At 43.2% G+C, this 13,832-nt stretch overlaps 1 protein-coding gene across 1 annotated transcript; it reads left to right on the top strand.

The window, feature by feature from the left end:
* Positions 1–4,885: 4,885 nt before the first annotated feature.
* LOC143753996 (uncharacterized) lies at positions 4,886–6,188 on the top strand. The gene is made up of 4 exons (XM_077246934.1): positions 4,886–5,060; positions 5,189–5,257; positions 5,368–5,436; positions 5,566–6,188. Exons 1-4 carry the CDS (start codon positions 4,910–4,912, stop codon positions 6,186–6,188), a joined length of 912 nt encoding a protein of 303 aa, XP_077103049.1. The 5' UTR covers positions 4,886–4,909.
* Positions 6,189–13,832: the final 7,644 nt, after the last annotated feature.

Below are 13,832 nucleotides of genomic sequence, written 5' to 3'. Positions count from 1 at the left end.
ACCCTATATGGGTACAAACCGTAAAATGTATGTTACTATGTTTTATCATCTCTGTAGTAAAATTGAACGCATTTTTACATCACTGTCATGAAACATGCAAAGTCGGTCTCGAGGGAACAAAGGAACACTTATCCGCACACTTTTCTCCCAGCTGATCGGTGCATTCCACGCCAGAGGAGGCGTTAACAGAAGTGTCTTTAAAGAATACGCACCAAGCACCTCATTTTTTTCACCACTCTTTTACCTCCTTCGATCCGATGTAACCTCCATACTCGTGATCCCCCGCCCCGGGGGATCTTTCCTCTTCTTTCCTTTTGCTTAAGTTTGTTTTCCTTTGTTCATTCCCCAGAAATGAACTTATTCTGAATTATTTATCTGGTAATTTACGTCAAAGACCTTTAAGCCTTCTTTGAAACTGCGCGCTCCAGACCACAGCAAACCAAGTGATGCTCCAACTGAACACACAAAGACCAGCCGCTCACACACGCAACAGGGCGAAGACACATGAGAACTATCCAAGTATATTTGAGTTACCAAGATTTTAGAGCATAAAGACTGTGTTTTTCCGTGTTGTCTCCTGAAGGTTCAAATGTCCAGGTGAATTTTGCCATCCTGTGATCCTACGGATCTCTCTCTCTCTCTCTCTCTCTCTCTCTCTCTCTCTCTCTCTCTCTCTCTCTCTCTCTCTCTCTCCCTCTCATTTTTATCTTCCTCTCTCATCCTATTTTAATTTGTGTTTGTAATGTTTTTCGTTTTGTTTGTTTCGGGTGAATACACATATATATTCTCCGTGAATTGTAGTTTGATGTATTATTAGTCCAATTATTAAAACCATTATATTCTTGATTGCTTCTGTCTAAAATGCTAAATTTTACAAAGTCAATGAGATGTTGATCCTAGCTACAAAAGCTTTTATTATTGACTACGATGAGTAGTCTAATTTTATAAACACATGAAAATTAATGTTCACAGCCAGAAAATTGATATTTCTTGGAGTTTATAAGAAGGGATAACTTTGTTGAGAAGTTGATAAGTGACCCTTACGGCCGTTTGCTGGACAAACAGTTCGATAGCTAGATTAATTCCATTAAAGGTTATCTCATATAATCGATCTGGAAATGGACCATTGATATATGAATGAGGAATTATAATTCGTTGTGATTGATCATCCATATGTACAGTCAATCTATTTTCAACTTCGATAATTTAACTGTAATATGCAATTTATTAATCATATTCATGATTAATTATAAAAATTCCCTATATATAATTTGAGCTAATTTAATGTAAAACTGAATGTTGTTACAGTGATTAAGATTTTGTCATTGTTTACTAAAACTAAATCTATTAAACTATTGTTTTTGTTAACTGAAATAAAGCTAAAATAAAATAAAATGTTAGATGGAAAACATCAACTTAAAAACTTAAATGAAAATGTCAAATATAGCCATGGCAACTTACTGAAATAACATAAGCTGAAGTTTAAGTACTAAATTAAAACAATTAATACAAATATGAGGAAAAAAATTAAATGCTAACAGCACATAAAATTAGCCTACTAAAACAAATTAAAATGAAAACTTTTGTTTTGTTCAGCGTCATGTCGAGAGGCGTGAAAGTTAATGTCCCTAGCAGAGTATCTCAACCAAAACTCTTGGATGTCTTTTAAAGAGTCTACGTTGTGAACTTTCAGCGTTTAGTTAATCCTGATAAGCGCTCATTAGCTATGTTTCTCATTAACACTAATATTCCATCTCATGTGTCCAAGAGTACAAGATAGTCACTTCCTGGAAAATTGGCGCAAAATATCTGAAACAAAAATGGAAGTTGCTGCATTTGGCAAATTACTTGGGAATCCAATCATGTGAGACACTTCTGGAAGGTCATTATACCAAATCATTCTTATGAAAGACTTTGCATAGCATCTGAAATGTAGATTTGATCATTTTGAAGTGCCTGAGCCAATGACACTGGCTCACTGGTTAGTCCTGTTATCCAATCACCAATCCACTGTTGAGGCAAAGTCATGTGAGTTTCTGTTGCGCACCGAGGGATTTATTTGGTAAATGTGTTTCCATTGTAGTTTATTCGCATGTCAAGACGACTTCGTAAGAGTGTCGTTCCAATTTTGTATGCCTTATGCATCAAATGTTCAGCCAACGGTCTGTGGACGTGACATCTTAGGCTGAGACTAATGATTGATTAATTAACCAGTGTGAAAAAAATTACCTTGTTTAACAACTTACCGCAATGATACACAGGTCTTATTCATGGAAAGCATTAGGAGTGAATGGAAAGCAACAAAACAGCTTAATGAATTGAGAAAGTTAACAGCACAATATGCACAATGCTGTGCTATGGGCAGAGCACTAAAAGTCCAACAGGACATCCTGACTTTGCGTAAACATACAAGCCACTTTCAAGTCAAGTGGCGTGTTATCTATACGCATTTTTAGCTATCCGCGTGTATGTCCACGCCGAAACGAACCGTCATCTTCTGCGTGTATGTCTACGCCATTAAATGTCCGAGTGATTCCGCGTGTATGTGTACGCCGTTAAATGTCCGAGCGAAACGAAGCAAAATGTATATCTACATCTGGGGAGCGATATTTTTCTTCCTATGATGGTAGGGGAAGACTCATAAATGGTATTAACCCCAGTGACGGGTAGGTTTAGGGACGGGGTTGGGGTAGGTCATATTTATATATACAGTGATGTAACGTTAAGTCAACGGCGTTGATAAACACGCTGAAAAGTGATTATGCGTGTTGATAGCACGCCAAAAATGGAAATACGAATTGGCGTGTCATACATACGCCATTTCATGAGATCAGTCTGAAAAGTCATGCAATCCTAATGCTCACTGTAAGTGCAACTTAAGCACAAGTAACACAATTAAGTGCACACTAATGCATTTCATCACGTTTGGGCATGTAATGTTTTGCATACTTTAAGCTTCTGAATCTCTTTGTCAAAAACCATCTAACCAAGCATCGCAGTGTCTTGACTCAGGGGCTGGGCCCAACTAATTATTCTTCTAATGGAGGTCACTGTATAAAAGTGTTATCTCCTCCTCCAGCCCTTGGCATGGCCCTTCTCTTATTTTCTCTCTCAAAAGAGGAGAACACAGTGTGTTAATGGAGCCCTCAGTGCAGCCCTATAAAAAATCACCTTTAAAAATCAAGAGATAGCAGGGAATATTTCAGAGAAAATAAATGAGCAATTAAAGATACCAGTGAGGGCTGGAATGTCTTGTCTAAAGTGTGAAATGAGCTCGGTGTGGGATGATGCACACTGATCACACATACACACACAAGCACACGCACACAAAGAGTAAATGAGAACCAATTGTGGCTGAAGCTGTGGCACTCTCATTCTAAATATCAGTAAACCAGTGAGAAAAACAATCTCAGGTCAACAGAAGACACTGATCCATAATGCTAACTTGTGACATTTATGAAATGGCAGAGCACTTGTCCTGCTTAACACAGCCATTTCAATGCACACAAAACACATTCACGTTAATATAGCCTACATGGTTATGGAGCCACTCCATTCTTCCATATCATGTGCATGTATAAATTACACTGTTTATTTCAATTGATTCTTTGTAGTGTGAAAAAAATAGCTCATGCTGCAGTTTTTAAAACTTGAATGTTACACAACAATGAAAATCACCTTTGTGTGTTTTATTCATCCATCACTCCCACTAACTTTACAAAACCAATAAACACTGACCAAAGGAAAAAAACACAAGTCCTCTGGTATTTTAATATCTCCCAGATTTCCTTACATTATTGAACCTTTCTCAGTAGATTCCGGGATTTTAAGGCAGTGGTTCCCAAACTGGGGTACGTGAGGTGACAGATGGGGTACGAGAACAAAATGCTGAATTTTGCTGTTCACTTAATTGTATCCCACCTTAAAATAACATTAAAACAGAGCATGTATTTCTGTCAGGGAAAATGCTGCTTCTAGTGTAACAACATCTCTGTTACATATCGTCGCTGTCGGGCGGAAACCTCGTATGTCCAAATTTGGTTAATTTCATATTGTTTCATAAATCGATGCTATTGGTCAGTCTCCACGTGGGTCTGTTATTTTTAAAAATCATTAACCAATCGAAAGTGTTGAAAATAGCTTGTGAGCAAATCTCTTAACTCCATTGGACACTTCAAATGTCTGAGAAACCTCGTAACTCCACCCCTTCTTCACTTGGCGCCGCCGCGCTGGGAGCTTCGCGGCATTTTTTCTCCTCAAGATTGGAAGTCGCAATCCGTCGAAATAAAAAGTCGAATAAGGTAAATGTCCTTATTCATGATTTAGTTATATAAATTGTATAACAACACTTTATATATTATATATAACAGTTTTATCTCTATCTAAGTAATGGTAGTGCTAGTTTAGTGTAATGTATCATTTCTGAGGATGCTAGATTTTTCTTTCTGCTATGTCTTGCATTGGACGGTAAGTTGGCTAAGTTAACTTATCATGTTGATTGAAATCTTCCATGGTTTTGTTTCTGACGAGGAAATTTAATTTAAACTGCAAAAATTGCCTGTCGTTGACTTAGTTAGCCGCTATGTAACGTTATTGGTAATGTCATCATGTTAGGTGAGATAGGCAGCTAACGTGATTTTCGTGGGGCTTAAATAAAAATCTCTCGACCCCCACTAACGCTAGTTCTGGCACTCATCTGAGGAACAACATAATTGAATGTACTATGTCAGTATTATAGCTTACAATGTCAAGGCATTCCGTCATGTTCAACAAGTAGCAACCTTTTACGTCATGTTCATCACTTTAAGCAAGCTAGCTGGCTTCTTGCCTTGTTATCATACGTAAACATGCTGTATAACTTAGTGAAACGATCATTTGACCTTTATTTATTTTATTTTTTGCAGCAACCATGTCTGTGTCCTTAAAGGAACTCTGTCAGATGGTCAATGTGCCATATGATCAGGCAAGGGCCTTAATAGACAGTGAGAGCTCTGATGGAGAGAGTGTAACGTTAGAGAAAGAGGAAGCAACAGTGGTGGAGGATACAGTGGTGCATGCTGGTAGAGTGAATTTCTGAGAGATAATCATGATTTCACATGCCAAAATGAATGAGTTTTAATGCAGATGTATTTCACAAAAATAGAAATAAAATAAAAAGTCACACTAATTGTACGATGTGTTTGAAAAGATTTCTCTGGTGGTCTGGAGGAAGAGGAGGCCTCACTGCTGCCTCCAGAACAGGTGCAGTTTGACACAGGTAGGTTTGATGCTTTTCTACATTTTGCTTTTCTGCTTTCTGCTATTCTACATGGATTTCACAACAGTAAATAAAAAAAATGACTCTAATTGTACCATGTGTTTGAAAAGATTTCTCTGGTGGTCTGGAGGAAGAGGAGGCCTCACTGCTGGCTCCAGAGCAGGTGCAGTTTGACACGGGTAGGTTTGATGCTTTTCTACATTTTCTCATTAAATTGGATAAGGTCCTTCAACTATAGCCCTCACTGTTGACAGTTTATAAAGATGTAACTCATTCATGCACGTTTGGTTTGTTTGTGTATTTTGAAGTTTTCCATGGTGGAGGCGATGAGGACTCAGATGCAGAGCATTCATGCTCAGATGCTGAGGAAGACGCATCTCCAAGGAAAAGACTGAGAGCTGAGAACACCTGGAAGAAAGTCATCAACAAGAAAAGAAGAATGGTTGGAAAGTCATACATTGGAAAACAGAAGCAGAAGGAAACAATGAGGGAACCACGGGCTATGGGGCCTAGATGTTCATCAGCAGCATGTGCCAGGTCAGGTAAACATCACTGCAGTGCAATCGGCGAGCCTGAGAGGAATACAAAGGTGCCCTTACACTATTGCAGATCCACAACATCCAAACAGTATCTGGAACCTGTGTTTCAATCGATGGCTGATCTGTATGCAGTGTATTGTCGTGCTGCTGCAGAGAAGAATGTAACACCTTTGTCAAGGCAAGTGTTCACAAATGAGTTCAAGCGTCTCAACCTAGGCCTTTACCACCCAAAAAAGGACCAGTGCAACATCTGTTGTGCTTTCAAGACCGGCAACTTACCTGATGACGAGTGGCAGCACCATCTGCTTCAAAAAGAAGAGGCCCGCGCCGAAAAGTTGTCCGACAAAAGCAAGGCCAGCAACAACACTATGGTCTTATGTGCCCAAAGCTAAAAGCCTCTGCCTTGTATTACAAAACAAAGCTTGCTGTTCACAATTATACCATGTACAACATGCTGACACACAGTGCCACATGATATGTCTGGCATGAAGGCGAAGGATCCCTGTCTGCCAGTGAGTTTGTTTCATGCATTGTCGACTACCTCTCTGCACACACTGAGCCTGACACATTTATTCTGTGGAGTGACGGCTGCGGGTATCAGAACCGGAATGCAGTTCTAAGCAATGCACTTCTTCTGTTCTCCATGAAGAATAACAAAGTCGTCAATCAGAAGTACCTTGAGAAAGGGCATACTCAGATGGAATGTGACTCCGTTCACAGCGTCATCGAGAGGCGTCTGAGGGACCAGGATGTTTATCTCCCAGCAGAGTATGTTAACCTGATGAAGAGGGCCCGTGTAAAGCCTCATCCATATGAAGTCAAGTATATCGACCACACCTTCTTCCAGGACCTCACCAAGCGGAGGCTCTGCAAGTCTCTGCGCCCAGGAAGAAGACCTGGTGACCCAACTCTCCATGATATCAGAGCCATCAGGTAATTACCAATGCAAATCTTATGTCTTACCAATATACTCATGACATTATGATGTTGCATATTGTTTTATGAAATCTTACAGTGATTTTGTTGTTGTGTTATATTTTGTGCTATTAGGTACAACAACAATGGAACGATGGACTTCTAAATCAACCACTCTGATGACTGGCATTCACATCCAAGTCACCAACTCCGAAACTCCACCTCAGACAGCCACACAGTCACCCCGCTCTATTCAGACCGCCTGAAGATCAAAGAGCTGAACTTCAAACACCTCCAAGACCTGAAGGAAGTCATCCCAAAGGACTTTCACAGCTTTTACAACAATTTACTTCACCAGCTTAATATAGGATGCAGTATTAAAGGAGAACTCCTGCGCAAAATGAACCTGGGGTGTAATAACACCCCGAGTCGATGGTTCTCTGGGATTTGTTTTCATGATAATCGAATGTAAAGAGTTCTATCTCTAAAAACTGTTTAGATTATAATGTTAGTATATGTTGGCATAAAATATGTAAAAAGAAATCGCTAATTAATACCACTAACAATGCTCAAAATAGCCCCACACTAACACGGTAGCTTAATGAGGGTCCAAACCGAAGCACTGAGAACTTTGTAAGTGTACAGACAGTTTAATAATAATATACTTTATAAAGACAGTACCATCGCGAAGCCATCTTTGGGAAACAGCCTCGACCAGTCGAACCACTAACGCCGCGCTAAGAGAGCTGAACTTTGAGATTCCAAGTCACAGTTCAGCTCGTAGCACAGCGTTCGTGGTTAGACTGGTCGAGACTGTTTTCCAAAGATGTCTTTATAAAGTATATTATTATTAAACTGTCTGTACACTTAAGTTCTCAGTGCTTCGGTTTGTATGTAGGGACCCTCATTAAGCTACCGTGTTAGTGTGGGGCTATTTTGAGCATTGTTAGTGGTATTAACTAGCAATTTCTTTTTACTTATTATATGCCAACATATACTAGCATTATAAGCTAAACAGTTTTTAGAGATAAACTCTTTACACTCGATTATCATGAAAAACAATCCGAGAGAACAGTCGACTCGGTACCAATGTGTTATTGGTGTGTTAATGAACCCCAGGTTCATTTTGCGCCGGAGTTCTCCTTTAATACTGGTATGGCAGTAAAATATGATGGAAATGTAACAACACACACAGAGCCTCACAGATACATGCCCACAGACAGGGGCTAACCATACTCACAAACACAAATACACAAGCCTTAACTGTGATTTTATTATATTATAAATATAAGGTAATAACGAGTGAAAATAGTTAGGTTAGATACATTTGAGTAGGCCTGTTTTGTTAAAGATCGAAAGCTGTAATGCTTAGGCGCAGAAGGAAGTTTGCGTGCAGATTAGGCTAATTTCCGCCTATTAGACAGCCTGGTCAGCTCGTTTCTTTTTTTTTGGTAATGCATCACTTATAGCTCATAAACTTTTCAAATAGAGTTTAGGAAGATATATGTAACCACAACCATAAGCTTTGATTAGCTCTTGAAGCCTTGTCTCGTCAAAATGCTCAACGCGCTCGCAGACTTTAATGAACACTGCTGGCAGCAGCGAAGTCTACGTCCGTTCCATTCTTATCAATGACAGCGTAAACTCGTATCTCCCAAGTCATAAACCTTGTATCTCCGATTAAACATGATTTTGGGGTGTGATTTTTGTTGTGTTAATGTTGGTACACAACAGTATATAATAGCAATATAATTTAGAATACCAACTTTAACGATACAATGTTTAATAACTCAAAAAATATGCAGTTTTTTTTATTTCCTGAAATATAATGGTTCTGGAGATATGAGGATTCCGCCCGACAGCGCCGATATGGTAACCCTCGTTCACCGAGGAGGAAATGGAAATGAAGTCTAGACTGACGAATGGGGATCGCTTGCGAGAGCCCATCTACTTCGAGTGAAACTAAGCGAGCCAATGCACATTGGCATGCAATAATTGCACCAGCTGCTGTGCTGTGTACGAGTAAATCTAGACTGACGAATGGGGATATCTACCAAAACACCACGACTGCTGGCCCTTCCAGTGCTTTGCTTGAGCCTCCTGGCCTGACTGCAGTGTTGGGCAGAAGGAGGAGCTCTAAGCAGAGAAGGTCGAGCTCTAAGCAGAGAAGTTCAGTCACTGCTGTTCCACAAGACACACTCAGTGTGACTTATTGGATAACGCTGGGAAAGCGTGCCCTTGGGGAAGGGAATGCTGCGGAATCCACATCCTATTCCGGAGGGAGGCACTGTGCAGGATACATACATGGACTAGCCAAGTAGGGTAGTACAACATATGCCAGTCTCTGGGGTGGTTATAGGGGGGAAAGAACATGGGCTCCTCCTGTATTTCTGGTGAACACTACTGAAGCAAATAGACACACGTATCCGGCCCATGGGGGCGGGAGTGGCGTTGCAAGCCGGCACTAAGAACGGGTCCCTCACGCCACTGGGTGTGAGTATACAGGAAGATACCGGCTCTAAACGGAGGCTATAGAATCTAGCAAACATGTTAGGTGTCGCCCAGCCAACAGCTCTACATATATCTGTCAGTGAGGTGCCTTGAGCCAGGAGGAAGCAACACTTCTAGTTGAGTGTGCTCGCAACCCTAACGGGCAACCCTTCATAAGCCAAGGCGATGGCATCCACTATCCAGTGGGGCATCCACTATCCAGTGGGCCATCCTCTGCTTGTAGACAACCTTTACCTTCTGTTGGCCTCCGTAACAGACGAAGAGCTGATCTGAGGTCCTAAAGCTTTGCGTTCTGTCCACGTAAAACCGCAAGGAGTGGACGGGACAAGGAAAAGTCAAAGCTGGGTCTGCCTCCTCCGAAGGCAGCGCTTGCAGGTTCACTACCTGGTCCCTGATGGGAGTGGTAGGAACCTTGGGCACGTGAGCGTTGGCCGGGCCAAATTCTAAGCACGATTCTTCCGAAAATGCTTGCAGGTCCCCTACCCTCTTGATGAAAACCAGAGCAGTCAGGAGCACTGTTTTTAGTAACAGGATTTTTAACTCAGCTAACAGCAATGGTTCAGAGGAAGGTCTCTGCACTGCGCTGAGCACCAGAGACAGGTCTCAAGAGGGTATAGAGGGGGGGCGAGGCAGATTTGGTCTCCTCGGTCCCCTCAGGAACCTGACGATCAGGTCATGCTTTCCCAATGACTTACCTTCAACTGCATTGTGATGTGCAGCAATAGCAGCAACATACACTTTGAGACAGCTTTCGCTCCACCCCATTTTGCAGGAAAGAAAGCACAACTCTGATCGGACATCTTCAGGGGTCTTCCCGGTGGGAAGAATTACCTGTTCGGTGAATGCTTTACTTCAGAGCATAGAGGCGCCTCGTTGAAGGGGCTCTAGCATAAGTGATGGTGTCTACCACCCGTCTGGGGTAGGTCACCTAGAACCCCCGCGTCCCGTCCAGGGACCAGACATGGAGTTTCCAGATGTCTGGACATGGGTGCCATAGAGTACACCGTCTCTGAGAAAGCAGGTCCTTCCTCAGAGGAATGGGCCAAGGAGGTGCTGTCGCGAGAAGCATGAGTTCTGGGAACCAGGTTCGGTTGGGCCAATACGGCGCAACTAACAAGACCTGCTCCTCGTCCTCCCTGACTTTGTACGGTGTCTGTGTGAGAAGGCTCACTGTGGGAAACGCATACTTGCGTAGGCCCCGGGGCCAGCTGTGCGCCAATGCATCCGTGCCGAGGGTCAGGTAATAAAACAACTGGAAATGGGTTGAGTTCGGAGAGGCAAACAGATCTCTGAGAGAGGCTCCGAAGAAGTCCCATATCAGCTGGACCACCTGGGGATGGAGACGCCACTCTCCCGGAGGCATTGGCTGTCATGAGAGCTCATCGGCTGCACGATTGAGCACGCCAGGGATGTGAATTGCACAAAGCGACCTCAAATGCTTCTCAAATACAAATGCTGACTCCATAGGAGGAGATGGCGGGCGAGTTGAGACATGCGGCGGGAGCGCAGACCACCTTGATGGTTGATGTAAGCATCGGTCGCAGTGCTGTCCATATGGACCAGTACGTGCTTTGCCAAGTAGCGGCCCTCTGAGGCGGCCCAGCGCAAGGCGTACTGTGAGCAACTCGAGGCAATTGATGTGGCAATGCAGTTGAGGCCCCATCCACAGACCTGAAACTACATGCCCGTTGTACGTGGCCCCCCAGCTGGTAGCAGATCCTGGACACTTGTTCTAGGGGAACACCTGCCCATAGAAACGAAGGGTCCGACCACAGGCTGAAGGTTTGGAGGCAGTGTGGGGTGACGTGCACGCGGTACGTGCCGCTCTGCCACGCCATCTCGGGACTCGGCTGTGAAGGCAGTGCTGAAGCGGTCTCATGTGAAGGAATCCGACCGCCGGTCCTTCGGCTGCCGAAACCATATGCCCCAGGAGCCTCTGAAAAAGTTTCAGTGGGACCGCTGTCCTGCTTTTGATTGTACTCAAGCAGTTCAAAACTGACCGGAAGGACTGTCTGGTTGACTGAGTCCAACTCCATACCGAGATAAGAGAGTTTGCTCTTGTCGCAGTTGACCCGAAAGCCCAACAGGCTGAGGTCGAGACTGAGCCAGAATCAAGCAGTTGTCGAGATAGTTGAGAATACAAACGCCACGTTCTCGGAGTGGAACAATGGCTGCCTCCGCGACTTTCGTGAAGACGCGGGACGACAGGGACAGCCCAAAGGGCAGGACTTTGTACTGATATGCCCGTCCCTTGAATACAAACCACAGGAACAGTGTGTGTCGAGGAAGAATCGAGACATGAAAGTACGCGTTTTTCAGGTCGACATCTGCAAAATAATCTTGGGGACGGATGCATTCGAAAATACGTTTCTGCGTGAGCATCTTGAACAGGAGATTGTGCAAGGCCCGATTCAAGGTTTGCAGGTCCAATATCGGCAATAACCCACCGCCTTTCTTGGGTACAGTGAAGTAGGTGCTGTAGAACCCTGTCTTCATATCGGCGGGAGGAACCAGCTCGATCACGTCCTTCGCCAGTAGGACATTGATCTCTGCTCGCAAGACAGGGGCATCTCAACACCGCACAGAGGTGAAGTGGATGCCCCTGAACTTGGGAGGGAGCCTCGCGAACTGAATCGCTTAGCCGAGTCTGATGGTACGGATGAGCCAGCGAGATGGACTGGGAACCGCTAGCCAGGCTCCCAGACACTATGCAAACGGGATCAACGGGACCACAGACGTACCCAGGGTAAGGCAGTGAGGTGTGCTGTGCCACACTTACCTGGTTCCTGGGTGGGGCAGAGGGTGCGTGGGAAAGCTTAGTAGCATTCCTGGGCCGCACACTGCTGCCCGATGTCGATGAAAGAGGGGGAAAGGAGTGGCAAGGCATGGGAGCGTCGCTCACTACAATCCGTGCCCTCTTGTGACCCAGAGATGGAAGAAATTGCTCTTTTATTGAAAATGTTGGTACGCTGGACTCCGGGGAACAGAAACAAAATGAAACAAAAGATTCTCCACCCGGTCCTCCACCGGGGAAGGGAGAGGTGCGGACACTATCTCCCGGAGACTTCCTCTATCGCTGGGTCGCCTGTCTCAGGGCCACTTGGGAAAGGGTAGTGCTTTGCCCGCCATGGGCGCTGGTGGGTTTCAGCCACTGGGCAGGGCTGAGAAACCGGTGGTGTTGGCTTCTGAAGGGGCCGCACTTTCTTGTGGCATGGCCTGCGACGCCTTCTGTGCTTTGGTGTAGCGCTCAGAGAAGCCTTTCACAGCTGGACCGAAGAGGCCAGTGTTAGAGATTGGAGAGTCCAGAAAGGCAGTCTTCTATGCATCCTTCATCTCCGTCAGGTTTAGCCAGAGATGGCGCTCTAACACAGTCAAACCAGCCATGATCCTTCCAATTGTAGGGTCTGAACCCATCAGACACACACTAACTATTCATTATATACAATGGTTTATGAAACTCCAGCGTTATCGTTGAAACTCGAAAAAGATGAATGAAACAAAAAAGCGGTCGGGGGCTAAAAAATAGAAAAAGAAGGAGGTTAAAGGAGATGGCATGTCAAGGGATGCGACAGCAGCTAAATAAGTGGATGGTGAAATGCAACAGGTATGTGATGTTCTTGCTTGGAGGAGGCTTGCAAATATTCATGTTAACAGACTAACGTTTGCTAACTCTGGGAATGTAGCAGCCAGAGCTAGCTAGTTTAGAATATGCAAAACCGAGGTTGCTGAGCTGAAAACTAAAAAAAATATAAGGTAGCATGTACAATAAATGACAAGAATCTGGAAAACAACTAATGCAATATCTCTGGTTTACCATGGAATCATGCATAGATTTGCTACCAAGCTTGGAGGCTTGCAAATATTAATGTTAAGTCAAGTCAAGTCATCCTCATTTATATAGCGCTTTTAATAATGTAGATTGTTTCAAAGAAGCTTTACAGAGATAAACATATAATTTAAGGTAACAGAGATTGGTTTGGTTTTATAGTGGCTCTTGAAAAAAAAATTTTCCAGCTAAAGTTAGTTTTGATTGATTCACTTCAGTCTAAATGATCATTAAATTAGGGGCCGCTAAGACGACAAAGTCGTCACTTAACAGCAAGTGTTTGCTAACTTAATGCAAAATAATATTGCTGATATCTACATTTAGATTTTGGTTAAACCTTATGGTACCAATCCCATGCATGACATATCTCAATTTTATTAAAGTAAAATAACAACTGGAAAATATAAGGTAGCATGCACGATAAATGACTAGAAGCTGGAAAACATGACTTATGCAATAAGGCTGGTTTATCATGGAAACAAATAGATTTTGTTTTACCATTCATGTATGTTCATGTTAGCTGCATGTGCTATCAGACATACAAGCTATAGTTACATCTGCTGGGTACATGGAAGCTGTAATTAGGGTCACATCTCTCTCTCTCTTTAAAGGGTCACTTCACCCATTTGCATTAAGGTTTGTATTGTTAGAAACCCAGTCATATATTATAATGATGGTGGAATTTTGCTTGTTTTTTTCTGAGATGGGAGAAAAAAGGATTTAAGTGTTTTACTTCCGTCCTATCGTGACTTAAATATCGTCATTTTGCGTCACGATAGGACGG

This window comes from Siphateles boraxobius, unplaced genomic scaffold, assembly GCF_051911475.1.
Source record: "Siphateles boraxobius isolate OS27281-9 unplaced genomic scaffold, OSU_SipBor_1 29, whole genome shotgun sequence".
NCBI lineage: Eukaryota > Metazoa > Chordata > Actinopteri > Cypriniformes > Leuciscidae > Siphateles > Siphateles boraxobius.
The sequence above is the reverse complement of the archived record's forward strand: the minus strand, read 5'-3'. Positions and strand labels throughout refer to the sequence as shown.

Bases quoted from the DNA above. Each gene is read 5' to 3' on its own strand.
- LOC143753996 (XM_077246934.1), top strand. From the start codon at position 4,910: ATGTCTGTGTCCTTAAAGGAACTCTGTCAGATGGTCAATGTGCCATAT. The intron at 5,258-5,367 runs GTAGGTTTGATG...GTGTTTGAAAAG, and splicing joins ACAGGTGCAGTTTGACACAG to ATTTCTCTGGTGGTCTGGAG. The intron at 5,437-5,565 runs GTAGGTTTGATG...TGTATTTTGAAG, and splicing joins GCAGGTGCAGTTTGACACGG to TTTTCCATGGTGGAGGCGAT.